Source organism: Vicugna pacos, chromosome 6 (genome assembly GCF_048564905.1).
Source record: "Vicugna pacos chromosome 6, VicPac4, whole genome shotgun sequence".
NCBI classification, from domain to species: domain Eukaryota; kingdom Metazoa; phylum Chordata; class Mammalia; order Artiodactyla; family Camelidae; genus Vicugna; species Vicugna pacos.
Window position 1 is genome coordinate 29779902 of NC_132992.1, and position 17838 is coordinate 29797739.

General features: G+C 34.7%; 2 protein-coding genes across 2 annotated transcripts in view; one reads left to right on the top strand and one right to left on the bottom strand.

The window, feature by feature from the left end:
- LPCAT4 (lysophosphatidylcholine acyltransferase 4) overlaps window positions 1-17838 on the bottom strand; it is an 89546-nt gene that overhangs the window by 43342 nt on the left and 28366 nt on the right. The window lies entirely within an intron of this gene.
- On the top strand, window positions 8313-9287 carry LOC102528742 (olfactory receptor 4F3/4F16/4F29-like). The gene has a single exon (XM_006201759.2). It carries the CDS (start codon window positions 8322-8324, stop codon window positions 9285-9287), a length of 966 nt encoding a protein of 321 aa, XP_006201821.2. The 5' UTR covers window positions 8313-8321.

Consider the following 17838-nt stretch of genomic DNA (forward strand, 5'->3'; position numbering starts at 1 on the left):
ATTGATCTGTATGTCTGCCTTTCAGTTACTGAAGGTTTGTCATATAATTTGAAATCAGGAATAGGGATATGTCCTGTCTTATTCTCCTTTCTCAAAATCATACAAATGGCCAATAAATAAGTGAAAAAATGCTCAGCATCATTAATTATCAATAATTATCAGGGAAATACAAATCAAAACTATAATGAAAACACCTCACATCTGTTAGGATGGCTACCATCAAAAATAATAATAATAATACGTGTTGGTGAGGATGTGGTTACAAATGGAAGATCTCTTTCTTTTTTAGACTGAATAGTATTGCACTGAATGTAAATACCACATTTTCTTCATTCATCTGTCAGTGGACACTTGGGTTATTTCCATATCTTGGCTATTGTGAGTAATGCTGCAATAAACATGGAAGTACAAATATCTCTTTGGTATAGGAGTTCTATTCTTAATATTTTGAGGAATCACAATATTGTTTTCCATAACGGTGGTACCAATTTATTTTCCCAAAACTGTTGAAGAGTTCCATTTTCTCCACAGAAAGAAATCCATGTATAGATGGTCAGCTAATCTTTGACAAGAGGGTCAAGAATACACAATGGGGAAAGAATAGTCTCTTCAACAAATGGCGTTGGGAAAACTGAAAACTGAAGATCCACCTGCCCCCCAAGCCACCCAACAAGAAGGAAATTGGGTCCCTAACTTACACCCAACACAAAATTCACCTCAATAATGGATGATGACTTTAGTGTAAGTCTAAACTATAAACTTCTAGGAGAAAACATAGGGGTAAAGCTTCATGACTTTGGTCTTGGCAATGATTTCTTGTATATAACACCAAAAACACAGGTAACAAAAGCAAAAATAAACACTTTGCACTACAAAAAACTAAAAAGCTTCTGCACAGCAAAGGAAACAATCAACAGAATAGAAAGGCAACCTATGGAACGGGAGGAAATCTTTGCATACCATAAGAGGTTATATAAGAGGTTTTTCCAAAATATCTAAGAAACTCAAATAACTGAATAGCAAAACCCAAATAACTCAAAAATGGGCAAAGGTTTAAACAGACATTTCTATAAAGAAGACATACAAATACAGAATTTTGTTTTGCTTGATATAGTTAATGAGACGACTGCCTAGTTGTTAGTCTTTTCAAAGAAGCAACTTTTGGCTTTGTTGGTCTTCCCTACTTTATATTTATTTTCAGGATTTTTGATTCCTGCTCTTATGTTTCCTACTTTCTCTGAATGTATTCTATTTATTTTCTAGCTTCTTCTGTTGGAAAGCTAGCTCTTCAATTTTTGGGCTTTTTTCTTTTCTCATTTCCATTGAAGTACATGTAGGCTTTCATACGCCACAAGTTCCATTCTAAGTATTTTAAATTTTCCACAAATTTTTCATTGAAACACAAATTATTTAGAAGTTTTAAAATTGGAAAATATATTAGAATTTTAAAAGTCTCTTTTATAAACACATAACTTGATCACATTTGGTTATAGATTCAGGTCTATCTAATACTGATTCTTTGAAATACATTAAACTACTTATGTTCTCTCACTTGGTCAGTTTTTGTAATTGCTCCATGTGTGTTTGAAAAAACTGTGTTCTTTAATTGCTGGGTACAAAGTTCCTTATATTTCAAACATATTATGATTGCTTACTCAATCATTAATATTGTTCATAATTGTTCAAATCTATAATAACATAGCTATTTTTTGTCTATTTGACATATAATGTGAGAAATGTATTGAAGTTTTCTATTATGTTTGAAAGAATGTTGTATTTAATGAATTTCTGCTTTATATATTTTGAGACTAAGATATTAATTGTATACAACTTTAGAATGTCCCTGGTGAATCGAACCTTTCATTATATAGTAGTACTTTCTGTTCCTAATAATGCCTTTTCATTTAACATATGTTGTCTGATATAGATATAGCTGTGCTAGTGGGTTTCTCTGGATATATAATTTTTGTAGTATTTTTACTTTTACCTTTTTTCTACCTGTATTTTTTATATACATGTCTTATAAATGGCACACAGATGCATCTTTAAATTCTATCATGATATTCTCTACAAATACGTAGAGCCCAGACAATAGGTTTACTTCACTGAATTCATGTAACAGCGGATCACAGAGGCTGTGTTTATGAGGAATGAACCATTTGGATACATTAACCATATAAATTATTCTAAGCTACGTCAGAAAAAATTAGCCAAGCATATTTTAAAAATGAGTATTTGTTAAATACTGACTGTTCAGCACTGAGCACCACTGCTTGCTTGCCTTTATTGATCAGGTTAAGGCAGGGTGTGGTGGGGTGTCAGAGCTAATCAACTGTAATTCTTTGTAGGAGCTAATATGAAGCAATAATACCTGAAGAAGGATGGTAATAATATAAGTGTAGGAAAAGATTATAGAATAATAAAAGTACAAGAAACTCTTTTATAAAATGTAGTTATGGAAGACTGTATTTTTTGAAAACGTGTATTTATTCCAAAACTTTCAGACATAATAATACCTCTTAGCCTCCAGTAATTAACATTTTATAACTTGACAGTATTCTGATGAAACAAATCTGCAGTTTAAGGTCCTGAATTTTGAGTCTGGTGGGACTGAAAGGGATCTAGAGCGAAAATTGCTACAGTAAGAGACAGCTTCATGCTCTGTGGTTTCTCACTTGCTGTTACCACCTTTTCTCATTGAAGAGTGTTTTTGCCATGAAACTTCCAGTTAGTACTAGAGTACAGCAACACTCTTTCCCTTTCCTGACTCATTTTCAACCATAAATGTTTCTGTATATTGATCTAAGGTACTATTAAATCTGGTACCCAGAAGCTACTTTCTTTCCTCTGTTCTTCTGTTCTTTTTATTCCCTGGGTGAAAATCAGTCTGGACTCTGAGGCATAATTCCCAGAAAAATCCAATCAATGAAGGGCTGGCTATTCCCAAGACTCACACCAACATTTGGTCACCAAATGCTAATTATAATTTTTTTTTTTTACTTGGAAAAACAGTATTAAACTCTTTGTTTTGGAAAGGTTACAATCTCAATCAGATTGTGAAACTGCCCTCTCCTGAACTGAGAAAAATGTTCCTACTTCAAGCACTGTCATGTAAAACGTATGTAAAACAAATAGCAGATTGAAAATGAATCCTACTTATCCTTGGGTCTCTCTCCAGTGATTGACTGCTCAGTAGTATTTTCCTCTCTTTACCTAATCTACAGTTTGTTATTTAACATATTTGATGCATATGTAATCTGAACAAGACAGACAAAAAGAGCATCAAGATGAATAAAGTATGGCTCTTGCTCAGGGTACTGGGGGAGATTGTTTTGGAGCAGATGACACTAAGCAGGCTGGTGAATGAAGGCTGGGAATTCTGAGTAGAAGAGGGTGTTCGAGGGAGGAGGAAAAGCATGATGTTTTCATCTTTTCTATTTCTTTTCTAACATTCTTAACTTTTTTCATCATTTCTATTTTATTCCTTTCTATTCCCCTATTCTGTTATTTCCTTTAAGTTTCTTCACAGTAGATAAATTCCCAAGTGATGTTTTCAATTTCTGTGTTCTATAAACTCTCAAATTCTCTCATTTGGGCCTCAGAACCTATCAATCTAATTCTTCTTTCTCTCCTTTAGGAAGTATAGCTTTTATATAATGGAGGCGTTCTATCTTTGCGCACAATTTGGAGGGAACTGATATACCATCTGAGGAGAATTGATTCTTTGTATAATTGAGGTAAGAGAGGGTTCTTGTTCTTACTGTCTTTCTTTGCCAATAGGATTAATAATATTTTCATCACTGGATATGAGTCATTTCTAGGGCTCAGAGAATATTCATTTGTTGTTTTTGATGCAACACAAATGAAGCAGACAGTGGAATCCAGGAAGCTACCATTGTCATGTGAAAACTTCACTATATGGAACTAAGATCAGGTACAGGCAACTCATCAGAAGTTGTCAAGTTGTTGATGTCTCTTTCTGGTGTGCAAGGAGGGTGGGTTATATATGGGAGCAGACAGGAATACTCAGGAAGCACGAAAGTATTAGGGACATACATAAATAAAATAAAAATACTATGAGAGTTATGAAAGTTGGGTTTTATACAAACCCAGGTGATTGCATGATTTCCTCCTAACACTTCATGTAGAAGTAGCCCAATGTATAAGTTGTGTAATTGAAAATGATGCTTTGAAGGCTCGGAACTCAGAAGATGCAAGATCTTGGTGAGGATGTCTAGTGGAGGTCTTGCATAGCTAGGGACAGTATGAGAGTAGTAGATAATGAGCAAGGATGGAAAGCAGTATGATGAGATGGGAGAGGAGCTGGGGATGATGTGGTAGACACCAAAGACCCACTTGCCTTCTATGAAATTCTATCAAGTACCTTGGCAGTAAAAGCTACTTCCTCATGCCCATGAAGTTATTTTTTACTTTAGGTTGTCAGTGACGTAGCGAGTAGTGTAGTGAAAAAAGTCTGAATTCTGGAGTCAACTTGCTTTTTAATTAATATTTTTTCTTTAAAGAGAGATACATGGGCGAAATAGAAAATATATAAAAGTATAAACAAGATGGAAAAAATAACTTACAGCCCCTTCCTAGAAAGCAACTGCTAAAATTTAACATTTCCTTCAAGTACTTTTTTATTCAATTGCATCTTTAAAACAGTGGCAAGAATGGAGTTTGAATTTGACACTTATCTGTGCAAAATTAGGCAACTCGTTTAATCTCTTTGAGTCCTCATTTACTTATCTATAACACAGGGATCATATTCCTCTTTCCTATGATGCTCTTCCCTGTTACTGAGCAACTAAAGGTATGAAAGATTTTTAGAGGATGACTATAAACTTTCAGAAGAAGGAATTAATGTTACAAGTTTTGGTATTTATATCCTGCAGGAAACAATTAATAAAACAAATTTAAAAGTAACATTTATGTTAGGACACAACTTAAAGAAATTGTCTTAGCTGAAATTATGTGAAAGAATAGGAACATTCTTAATTCAGATGAGTTTATAACATATGGCTAATAATGATGAATAATATTCTTACATACAGTTATTTATTTCCAGAGGGCATAGTACAGAATAATATTTACATTATTAAATAACATGTGATATATAATAATACAATATTAATGTTTTCTAAAGCCAATATGAGATCAGAATAAAGAGAAGTATGACCTATAAGAGTCAGAAATTAATCTTAGTGTATTTATGATTAGATAGACTCTTATTACCATGCTACAACCAAGCTTTATTAACACATTAAAGAGATAGAAATGATGTGCAGATAGAGTAGGATCAGAGAACTCCTAATATGTCAAAAAGAGTTGAGAAAAGAGATGCCATTAATAATTAAAAGTGTTTATCCTGGATATCATAAAATTAAGGAGATATCCTGGATATCATAAAAAAATTATATGGCTGAGTCACTGTCCAAAAGATTTAGTTTATGACTCCCTTGACATTTTTCATGTGCATGAAAGATCAGTATCTGGTGGTAACAATAATTTCTATCTCTACTGAGGACTCAGCAGAAGGAAATAATGCTAAATAATCATCGTAAGTAGCTTACGTCTAAGGGTTTGGAGAGGAGTGAGAAAACCATGTATGGCACCCTAAAAAGGATGCCCACAACAGGTTTTAGTATTTACATACTTATCCATATTTAAAGTTATGCTGTGCATTGTCTATTTAGGCACGATCTGCCCTTTGGCCTCTAACCTACAAGGATGTAAGTCTTTCCCTATGTTAATGACTCTAGTTAGAATTCTTACCTGAGGAATTACCTTCTTCAGGTGCAACCTGTAGAACAGACATTACCAATAGGGAGAGAGATGACAACGTCTTTGCACATCCCACTATTGCCAACATTTCTCAGAAAGTAGGAAATGGTGAACAGTGTGAGATGATGTGGAGAGATCAGAAGGATGAAGACTTAGCTACTCTGAGGTATCTGGTGATCTTCATGAGACCCGTTTAAAGAAGGTGGAGGGGAGAGCAGTCGGAGTGCAAGGAGTTAAGGAGGAGGTCATTGATGGCAATAGAGCAGATAGTACTGAGGGGGATAAATATTTCTTGAAAGTCAGAGGATCTTGGATAGATGGTACAGAGCCAAATTATAGAAGCACATTCTAAATTAGAAATTTGTACTTTCAAAGGCAATAAGAACCACTGGACATGTTTTGGTGGCAGCAGGTATATAATCAAAGTGCTACCTAGGAAGAGTCGTCTGATGGCCATATTCAGGTCAGATGGGGAGAGGTCAGCTATCCTATGTTGTAGGATTTCAGTTATGATTAGTGAAAACAAATGAAGACTTGAGAAGAGCAGGATGGATGGGATGCTTGCAGTATTATAATAGATCTGAAAGAAGAGCTGCATTGGAAGAAGCAGATGCTAATTTCAAGAAAAAACAATAATAGCACGTAAAAGGCTTCATGATTAATCCATTTCCTTAAGAAAATCTAAGGAATTTCAGTAAAAAAAACTACTATGCTCAATAAGAAAATGTGATAAGGTGGCTACATATAAGACAAAAAGAATATTTCTCCTTTCTAGCAAGAGGAACCTAGAAATGGAAAAGATATTCCATTCACATTGCCAAGAAAAAAAAGTTTAAAAAATACACAGGAATAATTTTCACAGAGAAGTTACAGAACATGTACAAAAAATGACAAAATCTTATTAAGGAACGTGAAACAAGGTTTGAACAGATAGATAGATGCATGATGTTTTTGAATGGGAAGACACCATCATAACAATGTTACTTCATTAGAAGTTAATGTACAAATTTAAAGCAATTTGAATCAAGAGGTCCATTGGGCTTTTGGGGTCTTTAAGTTAAATGGAATAACCAAGAAAGCATGGAAAATACCAACAATGAAGGAGGGACCTGCTTTGTCAGATATCATGACATAGTATAAAGCCACTGTTATGAAATATTGATACTTTTACAGAAGTTGATACATGTATCAGTGGAAACAGAATAAAGAATTTAGAAGCAGGTCCCAAAATATTTGAGAATTCAGCAATGGTGAAAATGGTAAGTAAATTCAGTGTGGCAAGATTGGGCCACATAACACAAGGTACCAGTACAATTCTATTCATCTGGAAGAAGTTAAAAGTGGACTTATATTTTAAACCATATACAAAAGTAATAGAGCATAGTCCTAAACAGAAAAGAAAAAATAATAAAATATTGAAAGAAAATCTGAGAGTGTACACGTATGATCCACGAGCAAGGGATAGCTTAACTTAAGATTAAACTCAAAAGCTATAAAACATTAAGAGCTGTATTTAATCATGTAACAACTGAACTTGGGTATAACAAAAGAAACCATAAACAAAAATAATACATAATTGACTTAGAAAAATATATAATGAATGACAAAAGCTTAGTATCTATACTATAAAAAGAGAGCTCAAAAATTGACAAGAAAAAGATAGCATAATAGGAAATAGGAAAAAGCATGGAAGGGCAATTTACAGAAGAGCAAATCCAAACTGCAAGAAAACGCATGTTCAAAATGACTGGTCGTCAGGGATATGAAAGTTACTGTAACAAAATCACTTTATACTCACTATACTGGCAACAATTTGAAAAAGTATAAACATTTATTCTTATGAAAATATGTGTTATTACAGTCTTTTTGGAAAGAATTAGGTAAAACTACTAAATTAAAAATATGTGATTTTGATCCAGTGATCCCATTCTTGGGAATTCATGCCATAGATAGGGAAGCATTAATACACAAGGATATACGTATAAGCATATTTCTTTGCATCATTGCCTGTAGGTCCCTCCAAACTAGAACTAGGTTAACACTGATTAATAGGGAAATTAGTAAATAAATTATGGTCTATCCACAGCGTGAAATAGGCAGCTGTTAAAAACGATAAATTACAGACCTCTCCAGCAGCTCCCTGAGCCTGTTTGCACATGTTTCCATGTTGTGGCATACTTCACTGTAGATATTAGGAAGGACAAATCTCTCTTGTTTCTTAATGCACCTCTCTTAAATTCTTAGTTGCCTTTGTCTACATTTTCCCTTCTTGATTATGCACTGATGCCCAAACCTGATTTGAGGTCCATGATTAAATGATACCCAAGATCTAGGCATGAAACAATGTCTGATTCTGGCTCTTTGAGATCCTTTTACTATGTAAGCTCTAAGTAACTCTATACAACGACAAAATGATCTTTAGTTTTTGACATTTGTGCAACTGTATAGCCAGGACTTTTCTTCCAACTTACAAATTATGTTTTTCTCCCTCTTATGCTCTTCAGGTAACTTCAGGGTCAGCCTTGTGCACGAAGTTGATGGATGGAGGAAACCGCTCGGTGGTGTCTGAATTTTTGTTGCTGGGACTCACCAATTCTTGGGAGGTTCAGATTCTTCTTTTTCTGTTTTTCACAGTATTTTATATAGGAAGTATGCTGGGAAACCTTCTCATTGTGCTCACAATCCTCTCAGACCATCATTTACATTCCCCCATGTACTTTTTGTTGGCAAATCTCTCCTTCATTGACACAGGTGTTTCCAGCATTGCAAGCCCTAAGATGATTTATGACCTTTTCAGAAAACATAAAGTCATCTCCTTGAAAGGGTGCATAACTCAGATGTTCTTTATTCACACTGTTGGTGGCACAGAGATGGTGCTGCTCATAGTCATGGCCTATGACCGATACATAGCTATCTGTAAGCCCCTCCACTACCCGACCATCATGAGCCTAAGAATGTGCATTTCTCTTCTAGCTGTTGCCTGGACCACTGGACTCATCCACTCTGTGGCCCAGCTTGCTTTTGTTGTGAACTTACCCTTTTGTGGTCCCAACAAGATGGATAGCTTTTATTGTGATTTTCCTCGATTCATCAAACTTGCCTGTACAGACACATACAGACTGGAGTTTTTGGTCACAGCCAACAGTGGTTTCATCTCCATGGGCACCTTCTTTATCTTGATTGTGTCTTACATCTTCATCCTGGTCACGGTTCGCAGACACTCTTCAGGTGGTTCATCCAAGGCCCTCTCCACTCTCTCAGCTCACATTACCGTAGTGGTCTTTTTCTTTGGCCCTTGCATTATTGTCTATGTGTGGCCTTTCCCTACCTTACCCATAGATAAATTTTTAGCCATCTTTGATGCCCTTATTACTCCTTTAATGAACCCTATTATCTATACATTTAGAAATAAAGAGATGAAGGTGGCAATGAAGAGACTGCTTGGTAAGGTTTTAAGTTTTAGGAAGAATTTTTTTTCACACAGTACAAGAAATTCAGATTGATCTTGATTATTTTCAGAAGTTAATCTCTTTTATTATACTTTTCACAAATCTTTTCAGTGTAGTTACTGGTTTTCAGTACTCTCTGTGAAATCTCTCATTAAGGACTCTGTTCTGAGCTGGTCAGTTTTTCACAGGCTCCTTGATCTAAGGAAACTGAAATCACTAGGGAGGGATGAATTCATTATTGGAATGTAGTGTCCTTTTCAGTTACTACTGAAGACATCGGTAAAGGCAGAAATGTCGCATATTGGGTACATTTTCCATCACAAGAAAATGTTGGATGCTCTTCTCTTTGGTAGTGATTCTCAAAGATATTTCTTTTCTAATATACATGAGTATCAATATCCAAGCCCTCTGAGTTTCTCAGTGTCTGTGTATCTGAAGGAAAAAACAAAATGAAGAAAATAGCCTAGGTAGCTTTGAGAATTTGAGGCTGCTAACATCTGGACTTGACCATCCACACTCAGATTTAATTGACATTAAGGGTTTTAATTAGTTAGGATTGGAAGGTGAAATTTGAGATAACTCAGAGTGACAACTCAGGAAACATTAATATCATTAATGAATCAAATTTTGGGGGAATAGATGATGTAAAATCCTATACTCCTCAGTGTGTGAGATAATTATGTTTTAACCTGTTTATTTCCTAAGTAACAGCCACCATTTTTATATGGCAAAGAAAGCTATTTGAATATTAAAATATTATAAATGGATTGAAAGAGGCAACACTAAATAAAAACGCAAAGGATTTCTATATTATGGGAACCACGTTACTGACTAAATGAAAAAGTGTTGAAAGTACAAAAGAAAATTTGTTACAGAACTGTTTAACTGAAGAAATATAAATGGTATAATTAAGTAATGTATTAAAGTTTTCATGTGATAAAATACATCATATATAATTATGATAAAACAAATATATTGTTCAGAAATAATTTAAATAACTAAAGAGTATCTCATTGTTCTTTTCTTTTTTTAAGGAATGTTTGTTTTCATTATTTACTTATTTATTTAATTGGACTATAGTTGACTTATAACATTGTATTAATTTCAGGTGTACTGCATAGCAATTTGGGTTTTTTTTTTTTTGCAGATTGTAGGTTATTACAAGATATTGGGTATAATTCCCTTTTCCATACAGTAAATCCTTGCTGCTTATCTATTTTGTGTATAGTAATTTGTATCTGTTATTCCCATACTCCTTCCTAACTTGTCCTTACCCTGCTCCGTCTCCCCCTTGACAACCATGAATTTGATTCCTATGTCTGTGCATCTGTTTTCCCATTTTTCATATAGAGTCAGTTGTATTATTTTTTTAGATTCCACACGTAAGTGATATCACGTAGTATTTGTCTTTCTCTGTCTGATTTATTTTACTAAGGTCCATCCATGTTGCTGCAAATGCAAAGTTTTATTCTTTTTTTTTATGGCTGATTAATATTCTATTGTATATATACATCACATCTTTATCCATTCTTCTGCTGGTGGACACTTTGGTTTCTTCCATTATCTCAGGAATTACAAATAACACCACTGTGAACATTGGGGTGCATGTATCTTTTCAAATTCGTGGGGGTTTTTTCCAGATATATACCCCTGAATGGAACTGCTGTTCTATTTTGTAGTTCTATTTTTTAGTTTTTCGAGAAATCTCCATACTGTTTTCCACAGTGGCTGCACCAATTTACATTCCTACCAGTGTATGAGGGTTTCCTTTCCTCCACATCCTCACCACCATTTGCTCTTTGTGTCCTTTTTGATGATAGCCATCATGACAGGTGTAATGAGGTGATACCTCATTGTGGTTTTGATTTGCATTTCTCTGATGATTAGTGATGCTGAGCATGTTTTCGTGTGCCTGTTGGCCATCTGTATATCTTCTTTCAAAAGATGTCTATTTAGGTCTTCTGCCCATTTGTTTTGATTGGATTGTGTTTTCTTGATAATGAGTTGTATGAGCTGTTTGTGTATTTTGGATATTAACCTCTTGTCAGTTGCATCGTTTGCAAATATTTTTTCCGATTTTGTAGGTTGTCTTTTCCTTTTATTAATGGTTTCCTTTGCTACCTCACTGTTCTTTTTGAGTTACCAAATGAATTAGGGCCAGGTGTTGAGTGAAAGCACTAGTCACATATAGGTTAGGCAGTTTGTTATGAAGCTGGCCTGCCATCCATGAACCTCTGAATGATCATCGTCAGCAACAGACTGTTAGTAAAGGATGGGAAGGTAATGTTTAAGGTTAAAATTAATGGCTCTAACAAATCTTTACCCTCTCCCCTTCACAAATTTGCCAGTAAACAGCAGCTAAAAGATTAGACCCTCACAAGCTTGAGGAAAGATATTTTGGCTCTTCTCTTTTTTAGTTCTTGCCTTCATGCATTAAAGATTTTCACCCTATTTTTAAAATTGAGTTATAATTGACATTTAACATTACATTGGTTTCAGGTGTAGAACATAATGATTTGGTATTTGTATATATTGTGAAATGTCACCACAATAATCTAGTTAACATTCATCATTACATACAATTAAAATTTTTTTCTTATGGTGAGAACTTTTAAGATCTATTTTCTTAGCAACTTTCAAATATACAATACAGTATTATTAGCTATAGCCACTATGCTGTACATCACATCTTCAGGACCTAGTTTATAACTGGAAGCTTAAACCATAAAAAAATTTTTTTGAGGGGGGAAAGTGGATTATATGATTATTTATAAATGCTTATACAATGAATAACCAGACAACATTAATTTTCTTTCTTTTTAATTAAATATTTTGGAGTTAAATAAGCAAAGCTGCAATTATTCAATTGATTTTTTTCCTTCTTCACATGTAATGATGAAATAGGATCTTATACCTGGATTGTGAACAAATCAAGAGATAAGTAACAAGGGCATTAATGCAGTAGTGAACACCAACCCCCCTCCATCCCCAGACCCAATCTTCCCACAGACACTACCAGTTAAACCACAGACTGTAGACTAGGTCTGAAGAGTGGCTCACTTTCCATGAATTCCTCTAGAGCTGAGTAGGCTTTTCTCAATCTGATGTGTACCCCTACAGCCACAAAACGGAGCAACAGGGAAAATACTGGGACTATATCCAAGGTCCTCACCCAGTGGCTTCTGCCTCAGAATAAAATAAATTAAACCATATATTTTTTTAACCAGCTTTCCTTTGGTGTATATGTAGTCAGTCGTCAAATTTTACTAATAGGAAGCACGCTATAACACATCATTGTGTATTTTTTTTTTATTATTTTCTAGAATAAAATAGATAGTAATTCCTGGGCAAAGAGTAACCATATCCTTAAGGCTTTGGTTCATATTACTAACTGTTCTTCTGAATGAGGAGGATTTGTCATGGACATAGAAAACAAAATAGGATTACCAAAGGGGAAACGGCGGGGAGGGATAAATTAGGGATTGGGGACTAACAGACACACATTACTATATATAAAATAGATAAACAATGGGGACCTATTGTGTAGCACAGGGAACTGTATTCAGTTTCTTGTAATAGTATATAATGGAAAAGAATCTGAAAATACGTGTATGTATAACCTAATCACTTTGCTATACACCTGAAACTAGCATTGTAAATCAACTACACTTGAATAAAAATTTTTTAAAAGATTAGACTCTAAGTGTTTTCATTTTTATTCAAATCAATATATATTCAAATTCCCCTTGATTTATTTATAAGTTTCAAGCTTAATAGCTTCCTAACTCTTAAATTTAGGGCACCTGGTTTGCTAAGAGTTTTCATCAAGAAAATGTGCTGTATTTTGTCAAATGTTATACCTTGTGTTGAATACTTTGTGTCATAGTTTTTTGTTTGTTTTGGTTTTTTGGATGGGTGCTCTTTCAATCTGGAAAGTCAAGTCTTCCTTTATTTCTGGAAAATGTTCTTAAGTGAGAGCCTTAACGATGTGTTCTGTTTCATTGTGTTTTCTTCTTGGGGACCCCAATTATGTGTACATTGAATCTTTTGTATCTGTGTCTTCTCTACACCTTTTAATCTCTTACATCATTTCCACTTCGCTGTCCTTATCCCTGTCTTTATCTCTCCTATTGTGTTTCAGCAGTGTCTGCTTCCCCTTGGTCTCTTTCACAGATATTTTACCTTCATATCTGTGATGACTATTTTTTCTGCTATTCTTTCTTGAGATATGTCTGTTCATACTTAGTCTCTTTTCCTGTCAAATATTTTTGAGCTTTTACACCTTGATGTCTTTTTTTATTTTTTATAAAGTTGATCACACCCGTAATTTTAAAAAATTCATGGTGAAATATTTGGTCATGATTTTTATCTGCTGAGTGGTGATATTTTTCTGGATTCTCTTTCCTAACAATTGTTTTTAATTGTGTAGATATTGTGATGGCTCTTTTTATTTTTGATTTTTTGAATTTAAATTAAATTTAAAATAAATAAATTAATTAAAAATTTTTTCAAGTTACTTCAAATTTACTTAGCATTTTACAACTTAGAAAGCACAGTTGTTTGTGGTAATCTTACACTCTTTCCTATTACAAAACGATATATTGCCCCAATATCTTGTTTTCTATATCCTTTTACCCTCTTTCCATCTCTTTCTTCTACTTCCTCCTTTATATTTTCTCTTTCTTAGGCCTTTTTTTTTTCAGGGGGTGTGTGTGAAAATTTAATGTAAGGATTCCAAATGAGTAATTTTTCCATTTGCCTAGCTTGGGGTCTATTCTTCATTCTGGATACATCATTTCTTGTGGTTGAAGGTTCTGTCTCTGAGCCTGGGGTGAAGGTAGGTAAGGAGAAAGCAGAGTGATGTTCCATACATGGAGGCATATTGCCCTGGTCGCTACAGAATGGCCCTCTAACCATGCTCTTTCCCCCTGTGTTTCTACCCTCTAGGGACAATGTAGTGTTTGTCTTTCTCCTCTCCTGTTCTCTCCTCCCTTTCCCTTCCCTCCCTCCCCCACTTTCCTTCCTTCCTTCCTTCCCTTCCTTGTCTTTTCTTTTAACTGCTGGCTCTTTTTAAAATGTGGCATATTTTTTCCTGCACCAACTCTTTGTAGGAAATTCATGTCAATGAATGAATGACACTGTGTTTAAGCTTAGCAGGATTTTTTTCTCATTAGCTAATTTTTTTCCCCTTTACTTCTATGTGTCATCAGAGTTAGGCTATTATAGGGCTGTACGTAATGCAAACAGATATGTTATTTCTTAAAATTTGTATTTATTACTTCTATAATAATTAGTAAAAACATGCTCAGATTGAATTGTATTTATCTCCTGAGTCTTCTTCTTCTTATGTTTGCTAAGCCATATATGCAAAAATAGACCTTATATCAGATTTTTTCTTTGATGTTCATCTCCTCTTTCTGTACTCTCTTCCTTTCCCCATGAATCAACAAGAAAACTATAGCTGTACGCAGTGCAGAAAGCTTTGGGCCCAGAAGGGACTGCAGAAATCATTTTCTATAATCTGCTCATTTTACAGGTGTGGAAATAATACTATAGTGACATGAAGTGAATTATCTGAAGTTACAGAGTAAGTTACTGATCAAACTTAAATAGAATTTAAGTCTTCTGATTCATAATCCATAACCAAGTCCAACACACTACAGTTATTTCTAAGTTAAAAGTATCATTTTTGATGTGAAATTATGGGCTGTGTAATTGGATCAATAGCTAAATACTTTCATACAGATTATGGATATGCTAGCTTTTAATTGTAGAGCAGAATAGCCTTATAGATAATTCTCTCTCACACACACACACGGCTTCTATGACGTTCCCTGTCTTTCTGCTAAGTTTCTTTGGTGGAGTTAATTTAATATAAATATAAGAAAAGTATATACCTTGCTCAGGAAATAAATATTTCAAATTAAGTAAAGAAAATGGTGTTTATAATTTTTTCTGATCTCTTTTTCCTCCCTTCTGTGACTCACTCCCAGCCTCCTGTGTTGGTCTGCCAGGATTCTGGGTGACAATTCCCCTGGATAAATGAACCCATATTGGTGAGCCTGTCTCTTCAGTATCATTTGGTCAGTACTCTCCTGTGTGCCAATTAGCTGTATCTTTCACAATAACAGCATTTTTTACAGCTTTTTGTAAATGGAGAAATGCTAGATTTAACCACGGGAAATTGAGTAGGTTAACTCTTTGGTAATAGTCACATGTTAGGTCTTTAAATGAGTGCAGTGGTGACAAATACAGAAATAGCTTAGGAATATTGGTGTACAGTGTTGAAGTCCCCAAAGGCCAGTACTGAATAGACATTTCTGGCGACAGGATCATTTCGTAAAAAATCACTTCATTGTTATCTTGTACAACAGAAGCAGCTTCAGCTAAGCTTAATGAACAAGAATCAACACAAATGAGAAGAAAGAGCACATTAAGTCAGAAACTGAAATTACCTTTTTTTTTTCCTTTTTATCAATTGCTATCCAAGATTGAGAGCCAAGAAAGGGAATTAGAAAGATTAGGAGGAAGTCTTGTAAGTGGGAACAGAATTTGACTCAGTGTAGTCCTGGGCTTTATTCTATTTCCTGATGTGGAGGTAAGGGTACCTTTGTTTCCTCTGTTAATTAGAAAGTAGCACAAGCAGAGTCCTGGATGGGAAGCTGAAGGAGTTCATGTGGATGAAGACAATGGCAGTCCGGGAACTCAACCAGGAACTCCGAGATGCAGGTATTATACAGATTTGCCTTTTCCTACGATGGTTATTTCAATAGGCAGAATCAATTATGGATGTGTTTGAAGCAGCTAAAGAAACCCAGATGCTTGTGAACATTTGAGGACAAAGCTTCCTTTTCTTTTACTTAGATCTGCCTAGGATACTGAGAGTAGAGCTTGGGGCATCCAGAAAGGGACTACAGTGCGTTAAATAATCAGAAAGTCATGAAAGAAAAGTCTTCTCTATATATTAGTTAAGAGGCAGATCAGAGAATGAATGTAAGTCCTACCACTTACTGTTTTAACCTGTTGCTTTCCCTCTCCTAGTCTCTATATCCTTTGCTGTAAAAAGGAGCTGATACTAACTTTTATGGTTATTATAAATATCAAACAAGATCATGTGTGTAAAGGTGTTAATTGTGTCTTGCCCATGGTAGCCACTGTTTTTGCTTTAATTTGGCTTGTTTTCATTATTTTCATAGATAATCAAACACTACTTCAGACCGGGAGATATTCTCTGATTATATCTCAATGATTCTTTAAGACTCAGATATGAAGTTGCATGAGGGAGTGTTCTAATTTCATTTATTCACATGCAGCTATCCAGCTTTCCCAACACCACTTGTTGAAGAGACTGTCTTTTCTCCATTGTATACTCTTGCCTCCTTTGTCAAAGATTAATTGATGGTAGGTGTGCGGGTTTACTTCTGGGCTCTCTATTCTGTTCCATTGATTCAGATATGAATTGTATATCCAAATAAATTATATCCATATCTTGAAGTGCATCACAGGTCTTGATTTCTTTCTGAAGATAGCCCTGATTACTCTGGCTCACAGTTATGTTTTCTGCTTCAAAAACTCTATGATCATACTACTTTTTCTTTATTTAAGTACTTTTTTTGTTATTTATATTTTTGTATGTGCTAAAATGTAAATGCCTTAAGGGTAGTGAATATTTTAATACTTCAGGAAACCCATAATGTCCTGGAACAATACATTGTGCTTAGTAGGTATCTAGAAAATATTTGTTGATTGATTACTGATGGTTATGATAAAGGGTAAAATAAACGACATAGCTAATTTACAATAATTTGCTAATAAATCATGTAAGTGGTACAAATGGAATTAGAGAAGAGGGAGATTAAATATGAAGAGAGGGCTTTCTATGGGATATGGGACCAATAACCAACTGCAGATGAGGGAAAAGGTGGTGAATATGATAGCAATCCATTGCAGAGAATACCATCATTATGGTGAGTTTCACTACATACTGGGCTGGCACCGTGCTACGAAATCATGGAAGTGTTGGGCTTGAAAGGATTACTTAGCATCATCCACCTCAGTTCCTTTATCTTCCAGATGATGAAACTGACTTCAAGAAGTGAGTTGAGTGTGGAAGGGATTGGAGAAATAACTTGCCCTACTTAAGTCTAAGCCCTTTCCATGGATTTAGGGCTAGGATTAAATTACAACTCTTTTGAATCCAAGTGCTGTGTTCTTTCTGACATTCCATGAACCCATGAAAAGTGAACATGGCATGGACAATGATCTACAAATATCAATCAAATAGAATTTTGCTGGCTACATTGCATTAGCTCATCCATGTTTAGATTCTGCAGTACAAATCTCTTTTCTGACTTATTCTAACTCTGTTATATTCTCTCCCAGTTCAAGCTTTGTGATCACTTTCACTCCCTCAACTGAGCTCCAAAAGTTGGACACCTTTAGGGTTTCTATGTTATCTTCTCTCTTTATGAGGAAAAGGTGAATGTGATTTGATAAAACTGCAATAGCAAGGCTAAACAGGAGAGTATTAATGAAATTGATAGCACTGCATATAGGAGGTAATCAAGGGGGTAAGAAAAATGAAAGTCATCAGAACTGTCAGAGG